Source organism: Glycine max, chromosome 15, assembly GCF_000004515.6.
Source record: "Glycine max cultivar Williams 82 chromosome 15, Glycine_max_v4.0, whole genome shotgun sequence".
In the NCBI taxonomy this organism is placed as follows: domain Eukaryota; kingdom Viridiplantae; phylum Streptophyta; class Magnoliopsida; order Fabales; family Fabaceae; genus Glycine; species Glycine max.
The window spans coordinates 26,273,257-26,290,398 of NC_038251.2; the positions used below are offsets into that span (position 1 = coordinate 26,273,257).

At 33.9% G+C, this 17,142-nt stretch overlaps 2 protein-coding genes across 12 annotated transcripts; both read right to left on the minus strand.

Moving 5' to 3' along the window:
• Positions 1-369: 369 nt before the first annotated feature.
• LOC106796131 (uncharacterized mitochondrial protein AtMg00820-like) lies at positions 370-768 on the minus strand. The gene has a single exon (XM_014767693.1). The coding sequence runs from the start codon at positions 766-768 to the stop codon at positions 370-372; it is 399 nt and encodes a 132-aa protein (XP_014623179.1).
• Positions 769-8,662: 7,894 nt separating this feature from the next.
• LOC100817407 (pentatricopeptide repeat-containing protein At5g55840) lies at positions 8,663-15,843 on the minus strand. 11 transcript variants are annotated; one of them, XM_006597889.4, is made up of 7 exons: positions 15,580-15,831; positions 12,087-15,465; positions 11,881-11,957; positions 11,435-11,663; positions 10,165-10,381; positions 9,218-9,437; positions 8,663-9,127 (listed from the first exon to the last, which is right to left on the minus strand). In XM_006597889.4, exon 2 carries the CDS (start codon positions 15,434-15,436, stop codon positions 12,176-12,178), a length of 3,261 nt encoding a protein of 1,086 aa, XP_006597952.1. In that variant the 5' UTR covers positions 15,437-15,465; positions 15,580-15,831; the 3' UTR covers positions 8,663-9,127; positions 9,218-9,437; positions 10,165-10,381; positions 11,435-11,663; positions 11,881-11,957; positions 12,087-12,175. The 11 variants fall into 11 exon arrangements, 10 of the variants coding, with proteins under 10 accessions (XP_006597952.1, XP_014623650.1, XP_014623646.1 ...); XM_014768164.3 differs by having other exon boundaries at positions 10,165-10,287; positions 11,512-11,663; positions 12,082-15,465; XM_014768160.3 differs by having other exon boundaries at positions 11,512-11,663; positions 12,082-15,465.
• Between the last annotated feature and the right edge of the window lie 1,299 nt (positions 15,844-17,142).

Here is a 17,142-nt window from a genome sequence, read left to right on the forward strand (position 1 = left end):
TATTTGGTTTGACTGAGGAAGGTTCTGTGTTTCATTTTCTTGACTTGGAGTCCTAGAAAGAAATTTAATTGTCCTATCATAGTAATCTCAAATTCTTTCTGCATACAACATAAAAATTCATTGCACAGAGTTTCATTAGTAGAGCAATATGATATGATCAGCATATATTTGAACAAATAATAAATCATTGTTTGCTTTCTTAATAAATAATTTTTTTTTCAACCTGACCTCTAATGAAAGATTGTTCAATTAAAAATCTGCTCAATCTATCATACCATGACCTTGGTGCTTGCTTCAAACCATATAAAGCCTTTTTCAGTTTATAGACATAGTTAGGATGTTTGTAATCCAAAAAACCTAGTGGTTGGTCTACATACACTTCTTCTTCAATGCAGCATTGAGGAAGGTGCTTTTTACATCCATCCAAAAAAGTCTGAAATTCATAATACAAGCAAATGCAAGTAGCAATCTTATAGCTTCTAACCTTGCAATTGGAGCATAGGTTTCATCATAGTCAATTCCTTCTTCTTGGTTGTATCCTTTTGCAACCAATCTTGCTTTATTCCATACTATGATTTCGGATTTATCAAGTTTGTTTTGAAACACCCATTGGGTTCCGATTGACTTGTGAAAGATTGGTTTAGGAATTAAATCACATACATCATTTCTCTTAAATTGATTCAGCTCTTCAAGCGTTTCCATTAACCAATGTTCATCCCATAAAGCTTCATCAATGTTTCTTTGTTCAACTTGAGAAACAAAATCCATGTTGTTACATAGAATTCTAAGTTTAGAGCGCGTAGAAATACCCTTTGAGATTTCTCCAATTATGTTGTCTAAGGAGAGATATTTCTGAGTTCTTCACTCTCTAGAAAGTTCTTTAAGAATTGTTGTAGATTAGAATCCTTTTCTTGAAAACCTGCATCTTCAAGATTAGAATCCTTTTCTTGAAAACCTGCATCTTCTTCTAAAGTATTTTCTTGAACAATAGAGTTAGTTTCATCACAAACCACATGTACAGATTCTTCTGCAATTAAAGTTCTTTTATTGAATACTCTATATGCCTTACTATGCAATGAGTAACCAAGAAAGATAGCCTCATCATCCTTTGCATCAAATTTTCCAATAAAGTATTTACCGTTATTTAAAACGAAACACTTGCAACCAAAAACTCTCAGGTGTGAAATGTTCTATTTTCTTCCTTTATACAGTTCACAAGGAGTTTTCTTCAAAATAAATCTAATAAGTACTATATTTAAGGTGTAATAAATAGTATCTACAACATCTACCCAAAAGTACATAGGTAGCCTTGTTTCATTTAGAAGGGTTCTTGCACCTTCTTCAAGGGATCGATTTTTCCTCTCCACAACACCATTTTGCTGAGGTGTTCTTGGGGCTGAAAAATTGTGGTGAATTCAATTTTCTTCACAATTTTTCAAAAGAATCATTTTGAAATCCACCTCCATGATCACTTCTCATTGAAACAATGTTGAGACCTTTTTCATTTTGAATCACCTGGCAAGTTTGCGAAAAGCATCAAAAGCGTCATTTTTTTGTTTTCAAGAACAAGGTCCAAGTAAACCTTGAGTAATCATCCACTATTACCAAGCCATAGTAATTTCCATCTAAACTCATAGTTCTAGAGGAACCAAGTAAATCAATGTGAAGTAGTTCAAGGGGTTTTGAAGTAGAAATAATGTTTTTGCTATGAAAAGAGTTTTTAACTTGCTTCCCTTTTTGACAAGCTTCACACAATTTATTTATTTTTATCAAACTTGAGTTTTGGAAAACCAATAGACTTTCCTAACTAGATGATTTAAATGATGCATGTTAATATGTGCAGCCCTATGATGCCACAATCATGAATCATCTATCTTACTCACCAAGCAACTTAGCTCATGAAAAGATACATGTTCAACATTCAACATATAGATATTACCTATTCTCTTACTGATCTGGACAACTTTACCGGATATGGCTTCACTTATAAGACATCAATTTCTATTGAACTCTATTTTGAACCCTTTATCACAAAGTTGACTAATGCTTAGAAGGTTATGCTTTAGTCCATCCACATATAACACATTCTTAATCTGAGTTTTATGTTGATTCCCTATATCATGAGAATCATTATTTTTCCTTTGTTGTTGTCTCCAAACATGACCATAGTTTGGACTTGTCACACGTCATGTGTCTAGAGCAGTCACTATCCAAGTACCATAGTGAATATCTTGCTTTTAGGCACCCCTACTGATGCAATCCTACCCTCCAAGGGCATTGAATAGAAGACTCCAAGAAGATTGGGCTAGAGATGCAGGAGAAGACCCTAGGGTTCTCATGAGCCTTAGGATAGATTTTGGGCCTATGGGCTAAGTATGATCCCACTTATCTTTGTATATATTAGATTAGGTTTCATTATTTTTTGGGGCCTTGTATTTAGTGCTCCATAATGTAGGGAGGGTACCCCACAAGTTTAGGATACCCTTGTAATGTAAGATTTTCAGCCCTTGTATTTTAGGGCACCTAGACTAGTTTTTGTATTAGGGGTAGTTTTTGTTCTCCACTCATCTTCTCCTACCTTCAAGCTTTTATCCATGGCTTCCTATGGTGGTGAGGTTGTTCATGACTCATCTTCTCCTTGAAGTGGCATCTCCAATCACCTTTCCTCCTTTTCCATTCCACTACCATTGATCTTCAAGAAGCGAATGAGTTCATTGATGAAGGAGATCCAAGGCCTACAAGCTCTACATGGAGCTACAATACCTACAAGACAAAATCAATTAGAGAGAGGTGGTACCCAATTTAAGTTGGGTCTAATGGGGTTAATCTTCAGAGATAAATCTTTTGGAATCCACATGTATTTTACTCTTAGAATGTCAAACTTTCTAACATAGTAATCTTAAAATGTTTTTCCTAGACCAAGGAGATGGTTCATAATGTGAGTGAATTTTGTTTGAAGTTCTGAAATGGTTTCCCCATTCTTCATTCGAAAATGCTTCATATTTAAATACGAGAGTGTGCTTTCTTGCTCTTCTCACATCCATTGTGCCTTCATGAGTGGCCTCAAGCATATTCCAGATTTCTTTTTCACTTTTGCACCTTTCAATATGAAGGAATTCATCAGAAGATAAACCAAAAAGTTAAAATATTTTTAGCTTTTTGATTATCTTGCACTTTTCTTTTCTCATCATCTCTCATTTCATCATTCTTTAGGTATTAATTCACCATTCACTTCCTTAGTAGGAATGAAAGGACCTTTAATGATGGCATTCCATGCACCAGGATCAATTGATTGAATAAAGATTTCCATTCTCTTTTGCCAAAAAGAAAAATGTTCACCCTCAAACAACGGAGGTCGATTCAAAGCTGCACCCTCTTTGAAAGTGATATTTTTTAGCCCGTCATGTTAGAAAAATTGTGACCTTGAGTATCTTTCAAGACTTAGCTCTGATAACAATTGAAAAAGATGATGGAACTCAATAAACCAAGAGGGGGGTGAATTGGTTTTTAAAACAAAATATACTTTAAAAAACAGAATTAGAAAAACTTTTATATGGATTGCATCACAAAACAAATATGAATCGAATGTAATCAATACTTAATCAATCCTTCCTTAAACATGATCCTTCATTAACATCCTTTCTTTCACAATCATAAAACTTAAATCTTTGTGAAAAACTTGTTTAATACTCAAAAGAATTGATTAAAACTTGAATGAGTTGATTAAACCTTGAATGAGAGAAAAATATTAGAACAAGAGAAGAAAGAAACAATCTTTTATACTGGTTCACTCTCTATTTCTAGAGAAGCTAATCCAGTTATCTAATCCGCAACCTGAATTAGATTTCCATTATGCATCAAGAATCCTTACAAGCAATCACAACCAATCTACAATTCCCACCCTAAAAAAAGAGACTAAGGCACCCAACACTGAATATAAGCCTAAGAGAACCCTACTCTTAGGCCAAATTAGAAAACCCTATTCTAGCATGTTGTAAGAAATTCATGCATAAAAACAAAAACCGAGTAAAAACCATACCTAAGAAAAAACAAGTAGGAGAGATACAACCTGACCAATCTTTCCACATAAACCTTGTTGGACTGAGAAGGTGATCTTCTTTTACTCAAAAGACACAACTCACTTCCAAGAAAAGATCTTCATAACCAAAGAATTAAGAAGTTGTGAGTTACTATAAAGCATTATTCTTCTCTTCTCTTATTCACTAATAACAACACGAAATTTTGTTCATTCTGAAATTAAGAATTTATTTTTAAGATGTATTGAGTATTCTCTAATGATCTCTTGATGTATAGATGTGAACACAAGCTGGTTATTTATAGAGAGAACAATTATAACTGTCTATAATCGATTAAATCTATAAGGTAATTGATTGTTTTACCAAAGTAATCAATTAAAGTGTTCATGCAACATCTGGAAAACAACTCAAGAACAATATAATCGATTAAAGTGTTCTAGTTCACCTTTGAACACTTGAACGAGAGAGAAGTAATCGATTAATCCACTTGGTAATTGATTAAAGTTGAGACTCCTGAAAAAGATCAGTCATGGTCTAACAACAGTGAAATCAATTAAAATACTATTGTAATCGATTAAACCGATATGAGACTTAACTCTTTAAGCTTCAAACAGCTTGTTGTAATCGATTACGACAACTCTGTAATCGATTAAAACAGAGAGTTTTTACCTCTGAAGAAATTTTTTTAACTTAGAAACTTTTCTTGATACTAACCATGATGATGCAGGATGCAAAGCAGATAACAAATGTACTAAGATGCATCAATCAAGATAACAACCAATACAAATGTCACTCAAAGGAGTTGGGCAAGTAAAAGCCAAAACTTCTTCAAGCTTTTCCTTGAGCTTCAAGCTTTAGCCTTAGGTTGTTCACTATGTTGCTCCCCCTATCTCTAACATTATCAACCTTTGACGGTTGATCGGAGAGAGGTGCACAAATTCCCTGTTCTTTTTACAAGGCACGCATCTTGATGCGCCAAAGGTTAAAGCTATTATTCCCCATAAATTTCTCAATCTTAATTGTGTTGACCATCTTCTTGATGAATGTTGAAGACACAACACGAACAAAAATAGAATGGTTGATCTCTAATGACCTAGACCCACCACGAAACAGATGCAGAACTAATCTGAACCAAAGCTCTAATACCAATTTGTTGGGTTTAAAACTAAGAAAATATGCAAATAGATGATAGGAGGAGAAGAGAGATCACACAACACTGGAGATTGTATATGATTATATTTTGGGTTCAGAAGCTCTCTCTAACTCGCTTATCGAACCATGCTAACAAACTCCTCTTATAGGAGCATACATGCAACAAAATAATTGAAAACGGTTACAGATGGTTAAAATAGTTACAACACAGAACAATGTCAATGAACTATCTAAGTAGACTAGATTATGCATAGGTAGACTAGATTGCACGCGCCACTGGACATAAGATAGATTCCAACATAGAGGGCTAGACTAGACAATACCCATAGTGTTGTCCAATCACCTATTTCAATGTCGTCCACTCCTTCTTCCAACAATTATGGTATCATCTTAAAAATTTTAGGTAAATGTATTATTTTATGTTCTAAATATAAATATATCTAATTTATCATGTTTTTAACTTTGTATGGCAAGACTTTCCACCCCAAAACTAAAACTGTGATGCTTAGGCCTTCGCACTCACATTCCAGACCCCAATCATCTATATTTTCAGACAAAACTGCATATTATGCAGTTGCTAATCTCGCCATTAAAATTAATACAATTTAATTTAAAGTATTAACTTGTTATATAGAAAGAAAAAAAATTAGATGAATGGGATTCATGTAGTTTCACTTATAATAACTACTGAATTATGGTACGAGTTTCTTGACTAGAGAGATGTGAGTTGAATTTCTAAATTAGATTAAATTCCTTGAGGGCAAGCAATGCTCAAGTGTAGGGAGGTTGATATACCCAATTTTGATGGTACCTTTTAAGTGAGTTCCCATGCTAATTTAATGCATTTTGACATTTTTGTTGACAAAATTACCAGTTTGGGGCAAGTTTGTGAAAACAAGTGCTTAAGAGGCTTCATGTGGAAAATAGTTGAAAATCATGGATTTTTTAGCAATTCAGACACTGATGAAAAGACCATGGCTGTGATTGATTTAGTGCAATCATGGTGAGTTTTGTGCTCACACATTCAAGACTCGACCTTATTTTGGATCCGGATCATTTACAGTTTTAAACAAAATTGCACACCATGCAGTTTCTAATTTCACCATTAAAATAAATTGGATGAATGAGATTCATAGAGTTTCACTTATAACAACGGTAGAGGATCAAAATTTATAATAAGAACATTGTCTTTGGCATTGTGCTAGTAGGTAATGATGTTAACCTGAACTTTGCATTATAAGTAGAACTGCATGAATCTCATTCATCCAATTTATTTTTAAAGTAGTAAATTAATATTTAAAATTAAATTATATAAATTTGAACGATTAGATTTGTAATTGCATTGTGTGCAGTTTCTTTTCAAACTCTAGAGAAGCCAGATCTGTTAGCTTGTGTTGTGACTTATGAGGGTTATGAATTTGAATAGTTCAAACAAAACGAAAATTGATGATAGGACTATTTCTTAAACCTATATAGTCTTTCAAAAATTTTAACCAATCATTAGTCCTTAAAAGAACTAGGAAGGTGATTCATGTTTTTCTTGTTATTTTATCTTCTTGCCTGTATAGAGGCATTGATTCAAGTCTATATTTTTATGTCTATGGTCAAAGGTTTATCTTATTAATTAAACAAGTGTTGGAAATATCATTCGAAGCACCTAGACAAAGCCTCAGCAAAACTTAGTTGCATAGCTTTGTAAGAGAAGGGGGAAATTAAATTTTAGCTTCTCAAAATATCATTATTATGTTTGCATTTTGTTTTGTTGAGTAAAAAGTGGTGGAACAGAGAGACAAATCCAACACTACCAGGCAAGATGACAATGACATGTTAAGATTGTTAGTAGAGTCTTACCTAGAAAATTAATGCACATACCTAAATTACAATTAGTTTTGGGGATGCATGGATTGCTGTTTGAAGTGCATCAAACGAATATTCCCACTTTCCTATATTGTAGCATAGAAGGAAGTCTTTTGTCTCATTGAGATAAAAGTAAGTTACATTAAGCGTAATTGCTATATAAACACACCATTCATCTCATGGTAGCTACTCAACTTATCTTTGGGTACGGGGGATTTTCTATTTTCTTGAGGAGGGTTGTCCACCAAGCAAGATTTTAGTTTTAGTGGTGTTAGGAGCAATTAAACTCACATCAGGTAGTTGTAAGAATATTGAACTATTTTATCTGTTTGGAGGCTAAATTATATGAATCTTAATTTATCTTTATTTGCAAAGAAGTTCCTATCTCCTAGTTGAATTCAATTGCTAGATTGAATGTTATCACAACCATAGCTTATTGACCTGGCTGATTCTTTTGGAAATGAAAGGGCTCAGAATGGACGTAGCATATGGAACAAGCCTCGTAAGAGTGTTTTATATTATTGATTGAGGGAAGCTGAACGTAACATAATTTATTTCCATGTATGTATATATTATCCCATAGGATTTCATGTTGTTGGTGTATGTAAATCATACTCATTCTTTGAAAATTAATGATGATGAATAAAACCTAAAGCAAGCAACGTGAATGACTTCAAAGTGGAAATTTGAAAGGTTTTAGTTTAGTAGTGATTTCATTTCAAAGTTGTGGCCTGTGGAGGGCATAATAAATACAAGCAGGGAAGTTAAACAATGGTATGACATTGTAGAGTCACTCTTACACTTTTACTTTTAGTAATATAACATTCTTATTGTGCAATAGTATGTTTCCATCTGCCTTAAATAATTCCAAAGATTTTTTATTTTTCAAGATTTCATTGTACTTGAGATATAACGACACATGTAATCTTTCAAGGGAAAATAAAAGGAGAAGTAAGTTGAGAATGTGTCTGTTGTGTATCTCTTCCGGCTTCTAACTATTCTACAGGAAGTTCCTCATTTCATCAATGATTGTTTGTATGAGCCTCGTTTTATGTCATTTCTCATGGAACATTGTAGCCAAAGATTTTGAAACCTTTCCGGAGAGGGAGCAAGAATCCATTGGTTAAGGCTATCTATATCATACTCTACTGGGGTGAAAGCACAAAATCAACCTGGAGGTATATTAACCCGGGAGCTTGGCTTAGTAGCAGAATATTTGAAGATTTATGACCTGAATAACTTGGTGCATGATTTTTGTGCGCTGGTTCTAGTCTGTGTCTTGAAGATGGCAGTGTGGTGAACTCTCGATAATGCTCTCTGTGGTAATTAATTTGTTCGGTGGTTTTTCAATGGGTGGGCTTGTTATGGTTGGTTGTTATATTAATTTACATATGTTAGTTAATATCTTGTAATCAGCTCAGGAGATTGTCAATTACGTATAATCTGGTTTTCTGTGTATATGGGTTGGGTATCCCTTGTACCCGTTATATTGAATGTTGTTTTGCGGAGAGAGAAAAAAGACACCAAAGCATCATTTGAGCTGTCCAAGTGATCATTCTCTTGCTATTCAATATACTCCAACCCAACAAATGGCGTCTACAATGCAATATATTTACTTATTTTTGAGAAATGAATTTATATCTTCTTTTGCTTTTTCTATATAGTTTACTTCCCATGATACATTTATGTAGCTTTGAATAATCTCCAAGAAACATTGCAATATGGTTTATGTTTCACTCGCTTTGCTTCATTTTTAAGTTGGTTGATGGTTCTTTGAAAGTTGAATATGATACGGAAGAACTTTTCTCCCAAGTTATTTTACACAAATAGGAGAAACTGAGATAGTAAACCAGAGAATGGATAAGATAAAGCGCTTTGATGCTTAGAATCCTTCCGTTTTCCACTACTCACTGTTGCATCCCGCCTTATCCACACTATTGGAGGTCATCAAGTCCTCATGACTTGAAATGATGGCCGCATCATGGGGTAAACATGCAATACATAAACACTTTGAATGCTTCACTTCCGCATGAAGAAATCACGTTCCTCTCGGCCCCAGGAAAACACCATCTATGTTTCACCTACCAATGTGCAGTAACTTGTTGAGAACAAATTCATTGTCGCAGAAACTTGTAAAAAGATACATAGATACTAAACAGAAAAATACATACCATAGTCTACTAAGCACCTGTTAGGTTCTGCATTCAACAGGGAGAAATGCGCATATGGATATGGAACGTAAAAACCTGAAGTTACTCCATATAGCTTTGCCTTGGATGTGGGTATTAGACGCAATTATTGTCCGACAAATGGGGTACCAAACATGTTATAACTTGGATTACTCCTATATCTGGAAAACAAATGCAGTGCACTTTAATTTCTCAGTTTCCCCTGCAGAACATTGAGGACAATCATGGCACCAATTATTCCACATATCTCATTCAAGTGGCTACATGGTACCACATAATATATGACTACTACTAACAATAAAACAACTTAAGTAGTCGATATCCAAAGCTTTATTCCTCTCATTTAGGAGTTTTTGGCCAAAACCATTGCCACCTGACATCATACTCAACTTAACATGCTGTATTGATTGCAATACACAGGAGTCAAAGACCCATGTTTTGTTTATTGTAATTTTTCTTGCAACTTGCATAAAAATGGTATTAGTAATTGTAAAATATCATTTAAAATGCTTAAGAATATTATAATTTATAGTTACTTAAAAAATAGACAAAATTTCATCTTGATTGCATGTATAGATGAGATTGAAAAGGTTAAAAATATAACAAGCATGTGGAGACAATTATTCTCAAATTCACATCAACTTTTTAAGTCAATTTTATACGAAGAAAAATTAGGAACAGAAGAGTTTCACACTAATTTTGCAAAGAATTTTTCATTTAAATATTGGTCATCCTTGTATTTAGTGAAATTAGATATTTTTCTTCTTGCATTTCCACAACTACAATCCCAATAGCAACAGAATAAAAAGAGAACCATTAGCATAGAAACTGAGAAGCATGAAACAATAGATAAGCCAAAGGGCAGCATTAAAGCTAATGGGCCATTTACCAAGTTGCAATTTAAGGAACAGAAAAAATTTCTACATTACCTATTGCCTAAGACTTATGTCTCACAGAAAAGATGTTCTACCATAAAACTCTTGGCACTTGAGGCAATAGCAACTTCTTTTGTCAAACCAAATACTTGCAAATTGCAACACATATTCCAGTTCCTGTGCATGTATAAGTCAGGTACTGGTAGAGTTCTTCAGATCAACAGTAATTCCTGAATCAACTCAAACACTGACAGGACCAACAGTCTACAAGCTATACATAAAATAATGTCTTGGTTAACGTTAGAGCACAGCATTCAGAAGCAAATGCTTGAATAATTTACAGTGTAAAGTGTGCAGATATAATAAGGCAGGGGGCAAGAGGTGGGATAGAGAAATTTTGGGTAAGAAATTTAATTCTGTAAAGACCATATATATTTTACATTAAAAGGAAACCAGACCATATAAATAAGAACAATGAACAAGTCTCTCAGGCACATTTAAAAAGCAAAAGTTGTCATGGGAAGTGTTCATGTTGGCTGTAAAGCAAATCAATGCAAATATATCTGCCAGAAAGGAAGACTTTATTCCAGAAGCCTAGAGAAATAATATTGTAGAACCTTGCCTATCATGTATTTGTGTTCTTGCCAAATTATCCCCAAAATTGGTGGTTGCGGCATAAAAGAATTCAAGGAAATAATGCGCACATTCTGAAAGCATCCATAACTTTATGTTGGATACAATACCCTCTCCCAGAGCAAAAGCTCCTTAGAGAAAATACTTTCCCTAGCCAGCAAAAAGGCCCAACCACCAAAATGAACCTCCTTCCCTTCTTTCATGCACACACAAACTATATAACCCCCTTGTTCACATGATCCATCCCCCTTAAATGCTAATGACCTGCCATCTCTTCCCACTAACTTAGAACCCTTCAACAAATTCCTTTTAGTCTACACTTTCGTGAGGTCTGTCCGTTGCTGGCCCAGCATATTAAATCCTTTCCTATATCAGAGTCCAAACTAGGGACTCTATCAGGGTTCCTAATATAGAATTTATAATCAACTGACAATTGCAAAAGTGTTTTGGATGCAAATTTACAGCCAAATACAGCAATTCACAATAAGCACACCCTTAGTGACTTCAACGAAACATGAAAAATGCGTAATAGTAAAAATAGAATGGTCCATTTAACAGGTGTACTCCACATCCAACACCATTGCCATTGAAATCTAGAACAGTCTACTACCAGTAAATACTAATAATCATCAAGTTAAAATCATCACTAAGTAATTAAATATTTGCTAGAAGATAAACATGAAAAGTTTACCTTTAGATGAAGGATTGGTTTTCTATAATATTTAATGGTATTGTTAAATGCATCTGAGAGCCAAGAAAGTATCATACAGTGTTAACTGCAAAGAACAAAAGTCCCGGGGCATCAAAGGATTTCTTGTGCAAGTGTCTCCAAAAAGCTTTTAACCAAAAGGAAACCTCCACTGCTCTTAACCGAGGAAACAAATCTCAACAAATTGAACTGACCCAGTATAAGTACAGACCTGGGAAATTTTCAGATTTGAATATCAGCCAATATAAATTCCATGAGAATTGACCGACACAGCTGATAATTAACATCACTAACTATATTAATACAAACAGCTTGTTCGTTGACGTTGAATAAAAAATGCTATTTTCAATATCATGTAGCATACTAATCATAAGTCATGCCACATTATTTAGTTCAGACGGGGAAAAAGGCCAAGCAATGATAAAAACCTTTTAAGTGTGTCTTCTCTTCACACTGTCTACAACTTTATTCCAAGAAGATGGATTTTGTTCATATGAAGCACAACCTGAAGCAGAGTAACCAAAAAAAAAATCAGAAGGGACAGATTAAAAAGTATACTAAAAAATAAGAATCAAGTGTGCAAGAAACCAAAAGAATGATACTGGAGGAGTCAGGAGTGGAATACAAACCATACAGCAATATCACATCTTGATGAGTAACAGAACTGTTGGTTCAGCCTCATCTGCCAACTCACATTTTGGGCAAACAAAAAGCATAATGCGATCAGCCATACTTTCTTCTCATTTTGTACCTCAAGTGAATTAATTCTTTCCTAGAAATTATCAACAACTCATTCAATCTTTTGGTGCCTCCATATGAATTTAATGAAACCAATTCCCTGTCTTGTATGTCCCTCAAAAGTTTTTCACTTTCAATTTGATAATTTCCAGCACAGAAAGAATCAATAAGAACTATGTATATAGAGGTATTAGGCCAAAGATCTCTTTGTTTCATTTCTTCATAAAGTTTAAAAGCAGCTTCAATATCACCATTAGCACAAAGGCCGGATATAAGAACATTGTATGCAACAACATCAAGCTTCACATGACAATGTTCCATTATGCTCCTCAATTCTAAAGCTTTTGCGACATTAGCTTCTTTGCAATAAACGTGCATTAAAGTAGTGAAGGTAGCAACAGTTGGAATGATTTGCATCTCAAGCATCAAATCAAGAACCCAAATAGCATTTTCAATCTTCTTTGAATTTGCAAGCCCTCTAACAATAGCGCTCATAGCAACATTGTGGGAGCTGATACCAAGTGTTTTCATTTCATCTTGCAGTTTCATTGCTCCTTTTATGTTTCCAACTCTACACATGCCATTGATTAAAGTGATATATTGTTTATTTGTAGGAACAGAACCACTTTCCAACAAGACTTGCAAAACACGATGGGCCTTATGAAAATCACTAGTTCTAATGAGTCCATTAAAAAGGGCATTGTATGTATCTACATTAGGAATAACCATAAACTGATTCATTTGTTTTACCAGCTCAAAGGCCTTTTTCATCTCATTCCTTTCACAGAACTTGGTAATAAGCATGTTAAATGTAAAACGATCAATTACATGACCTTCCAGTGTTATCCATCTTAAAATTTTAATAGCAACATCAAATGATTTGGACTGACAATACCCAAGAATAAGAGAGTGCCATGAAAACTTATCTGGCAAAAAACCGTGTCTGATCATGTCTTTGTACAACATAAAACATCTTGCCATGGCATGCCTCTTTGCATATCCATGTAGCAGGATGTTGTAAGTAGCCAAATTGAAGCATAAATTTTTACTCTTCATTGTTGAAAGAATATCATTGACCTTCGATGTTTTCCCTTTCCTTGAGTATTGATCTATAATCACATTGAATGCTACAGTATCAGGCTCAACATCTTTGTTCAGCATTTCTTCAAAAATATACAAAGCTGCTCTTGCATGTCCATGCTTAAGAAGACCATCAACTAAACTAGTGTACACAGCAGGATTTGGAGATAATAATCCTTTTTCAATTGCCTTCCCTGACAAAAGGAGTGCAGCAACTATTTTACCCTTCTTGCATAACCCCGCAATAAGATTAGTGTATGTAAAATTGTCAGGCAGAAAATCATTTGTAACCATCTCATTAATAAGGGCAATTGCGTCAGATAAATTTCCAGATCTACATGTAGAAGTAAGTTTTGTGTTGAAGATAACATTATCGACAGCATTAGGAATGCAACGAAGTCTATGGAAAAACTTCAAGGCTTCATTAATATGTCCACCGATGCAAAGTCCTTTCAATAAACCCCCATATGTGAATAGACTTGGGAAATGTCCGAAACTATTCATTTTATCAAACACAGAAAATGCTTTTAATGCATCACCAGAATTTCCATACCCATTTATAATGCAATCAAAAGTAACAGAGTTAGGATCAAGGCCCATCCTGCTCATGTGATTCATAAAATACTCAGCCTCTTCAAGTTTCCCATATCTACAGAAAGTGGCAACCAACACATTACATGTAAAGTGATCAGCAACATGACCACTATGATTCATCACTGCATAAGCATTTAATGCCTCTTTTAAGTATCCCATTTTGCAATAATTGTAGATTAATGTTGAATACAAAATGCCATTTGGCACAAGTCCAGTCTTATACATCTTACACATAATCTCCTTTGCATTATTTATCTTCCCCACCCTGAAAAATCCATTTATGAGCACTGAAAATGTAACAACATCAGGATTGACAGAAACTTTTAACATATCATCCAGCAACTGCACAGCTTCTTCAAGCATGCCATTCTTACACAATCCATCAATCATTGCTGTATAACTAATATGACTAACTCTCACCCCACCCATCCTCATTCTCTCAAGAATACTGGAAACCATTCCAAATTCAGCATTCTTGTATAGCCCATTCAAAAGAGCCCCATACGTCACTTCATTAGGTCTCAAACCATGTGATACCATAACATCCATCAGTCTCAATGCCTCCCCAATGTTTCCCGTCGTACAGTGCCCAGCAATCAAAGTATTGTAAGTGATACTGTTGGGTAACAAATTAAACAATGACATTTCATCAAAAACTTTTGTAGCAACTTCAATCTTCCCCTCCCTAACAAATCCACTAATAAGAGTATTATAAGTTATCTCATTAGGATACACCATATTCCTTCTCATCCTTTTCAACAATAAATAACCTTTCGCACTCCTGCTGTCCCTGCACAAATTATCTATAAACACATTATATGTACAAACATCCACCCCAATACCCTTAGATGCCATGCAGTCGATCAGCTGAGAGGCTGCTTTGTACCTCCCTTTCTTGCAATACCAATTAAGCAAAGTATTGTAAGTGACTGCAGTCGGATAAACACCACTTTCTTCCATCTTCCTCAAGAGAAAGCCAGCATTTTTAAATTTCCCTCGCTCACACAAAGCATTCAACAAAATGTTGAATGTAGCAACGTCAGGACAAATCCCCTTGGCAAGCATTCCTTTGAAAAAAGACCAAAACATATCAACTTTCTGCTCCTTCACAAGGGAACCTAACACCATATTACAAGTATACACAGACGGGTTCAGTCCCCGAAACCCCATCAAGTAGAAAGTCTGCACAGCATCTCCAACCATCCTGTTCCTCAAACAAACCCTAATCAGGAGGTCGAAAACAGCCGGGTTTGAGTTGCAAATGGGGTATGTCTCCATCAAGGCACCAAAAACAGAGTTCAAACCTATAGGCAGTTGCAACAGATGCTTCAATGTAGTTTTGGCAAAATTGTACATTCTAGCTCTAACAAGTATGTGGGTGGTAGTGCAGATAATATGAGTAACATGATTGAGCTCCAAATTGGGTTGCTTTATGACCCAATTGAGAAATTTCAGAGCCAACCTTCCATGGACAGGCCTAAGGGAAGCCAACCTATATTTCATACAGTTCAGTGACTCCCAACGGTGCACAGTGAGAAAAGTGTATATACTCTTCTCCATGTCCAAAACCATCCAATGATTCCAAAGGTACAAACTTTATGCTGAAAATCATAAACAAAGAGGGAAAAAAAAAAAAAGCGGGGGGAGGGGGGTTAGAGAAAGGGAGAAAGTAATGAGTAAGAGCAAGAAAGAAGGTAGAAGGTATAAGGGCTTACCTTGAATGAAAACAGAGCGAAATATAGAAGGATGGTTATCTTCTTCAAAAGATGACTCCTGAGCTTCCAATGAATAACAAAACCTTTTCAAAACATGCTACTGGTTTCAACGTTAAATTATAAACTGTCCAATGTATCGTTGTCAGTTTCCTGAGTAACTTGTTGGCTTGGAGCATGAGCTTCAAACCCTCGGTTCGAAACTGGCATCCCAGTGATAAAAAAATTCAATCCACTGCGGTATTCCGAATTACCCTTTTCTTTGTTATTTTCAATCTCAAATCTTAACTAAAATTTAGGATTAAATATGTCTGGGATGCATCTAAAATTAAAAAAGTATTAATTTTTTTATAATATTTTTCGTATTAATTTAATATTCTTAAAAATAAAATATATTTTAGTTAATTTTTAATAATAGTTTCATTTGATAATTTGGTGATGTGATTAATATTTTAGTTTATAAAAATTGAAATAAAAATTAATATTAGAGTTTATACAATGTATAGAATAAATACATGAAGTAAAAAAATAATCAATGATATAATGTTATTTTAATGTATGTATTGACAATTTAGAGATAAAAATAAAATAAGATAAATTTTATTTGGAAGATCATGTATTTAAATTCATAGTTAATAAAAATGAAGCTTTATTTTAGGAGAAGTTTTACATGTTTTATAGGTGTTATCACATGATAAATTGTGTCATGAACTTTCTTTTCAAAATTGGAAAATCTCTTTACAATTAATAGTAGGAGTGTTTGGAGTGTACCGTGGTTCGTTTCTAGATATAAAAAACCATCTAAATCGAACATAAAATAAAGATGTGCTTTAGATCGGTTTAAATATAATATTAAATTTGAATCAAATCAAATAAAACTTTTGTGATTTGATTCGATTCGGTTTGATGATTTTTTATTTTTTATTTTATAACCATAATTTAAAATCTATTAACTAAACCTATATAGCTATTATGTTATATTATTTTAAAAATGATTTTTATTTTTTTATTAAATTTTGTTTAACATATTTCAGTTAAAAATTATTATTTTCACTTAATGATATTACCAACACTTTTTTTGTAATATAATAGTAATTTATACTTCACTTGATATTTAATATTATTCTTTACAATATTAGTATATTCTTTTTTTAACATATGAAAGTAAAAATGCATCTTGGATATAAAGCAAAGGAAAAGTAATAAATTATGTAATACTTATTATTAATTATCACAATGAAAATCAATATAATAATAATATGTGATTTATTAAGTTTGGTTCAGTTTTTATAACAAGATCCGAAAACCAAACCAAATCACAAAAAATGTGTAGTTTTTTAGATTTTTCAATTTAAGCAATTTTCAGTTTTTTGGATCGATTTGACTAATGATTTGGTTCGATTTTAAACACCCCTAATTAATATCATGCTTTTACTTCTTGTATCCCTTATTTTGCTTTTTGCGTCTCAAAAAAGACCTAAACAGATAAAACTATTCCTCCACTCAACCACCCACCACCACCATGCCTCAACTCCATCCAACCACCCAACACCACCCCTACAAGCA

Coding starts and splice junctions, on each gene's coding strand:
- LOC106796131 (XM_014767693.1), bottom strand. CDS start 768: ATGGATTTTGTTTCTCAAGTTGAACAAAGAAACATTGATGAAGCTTTA.
- LOC100817407 (XM_006597889.4), bottom strand. CDS start 15,436: ATGGTTTTGGACATGGAGAAGAGTATATACACTTTTCTCACTGTGCAC.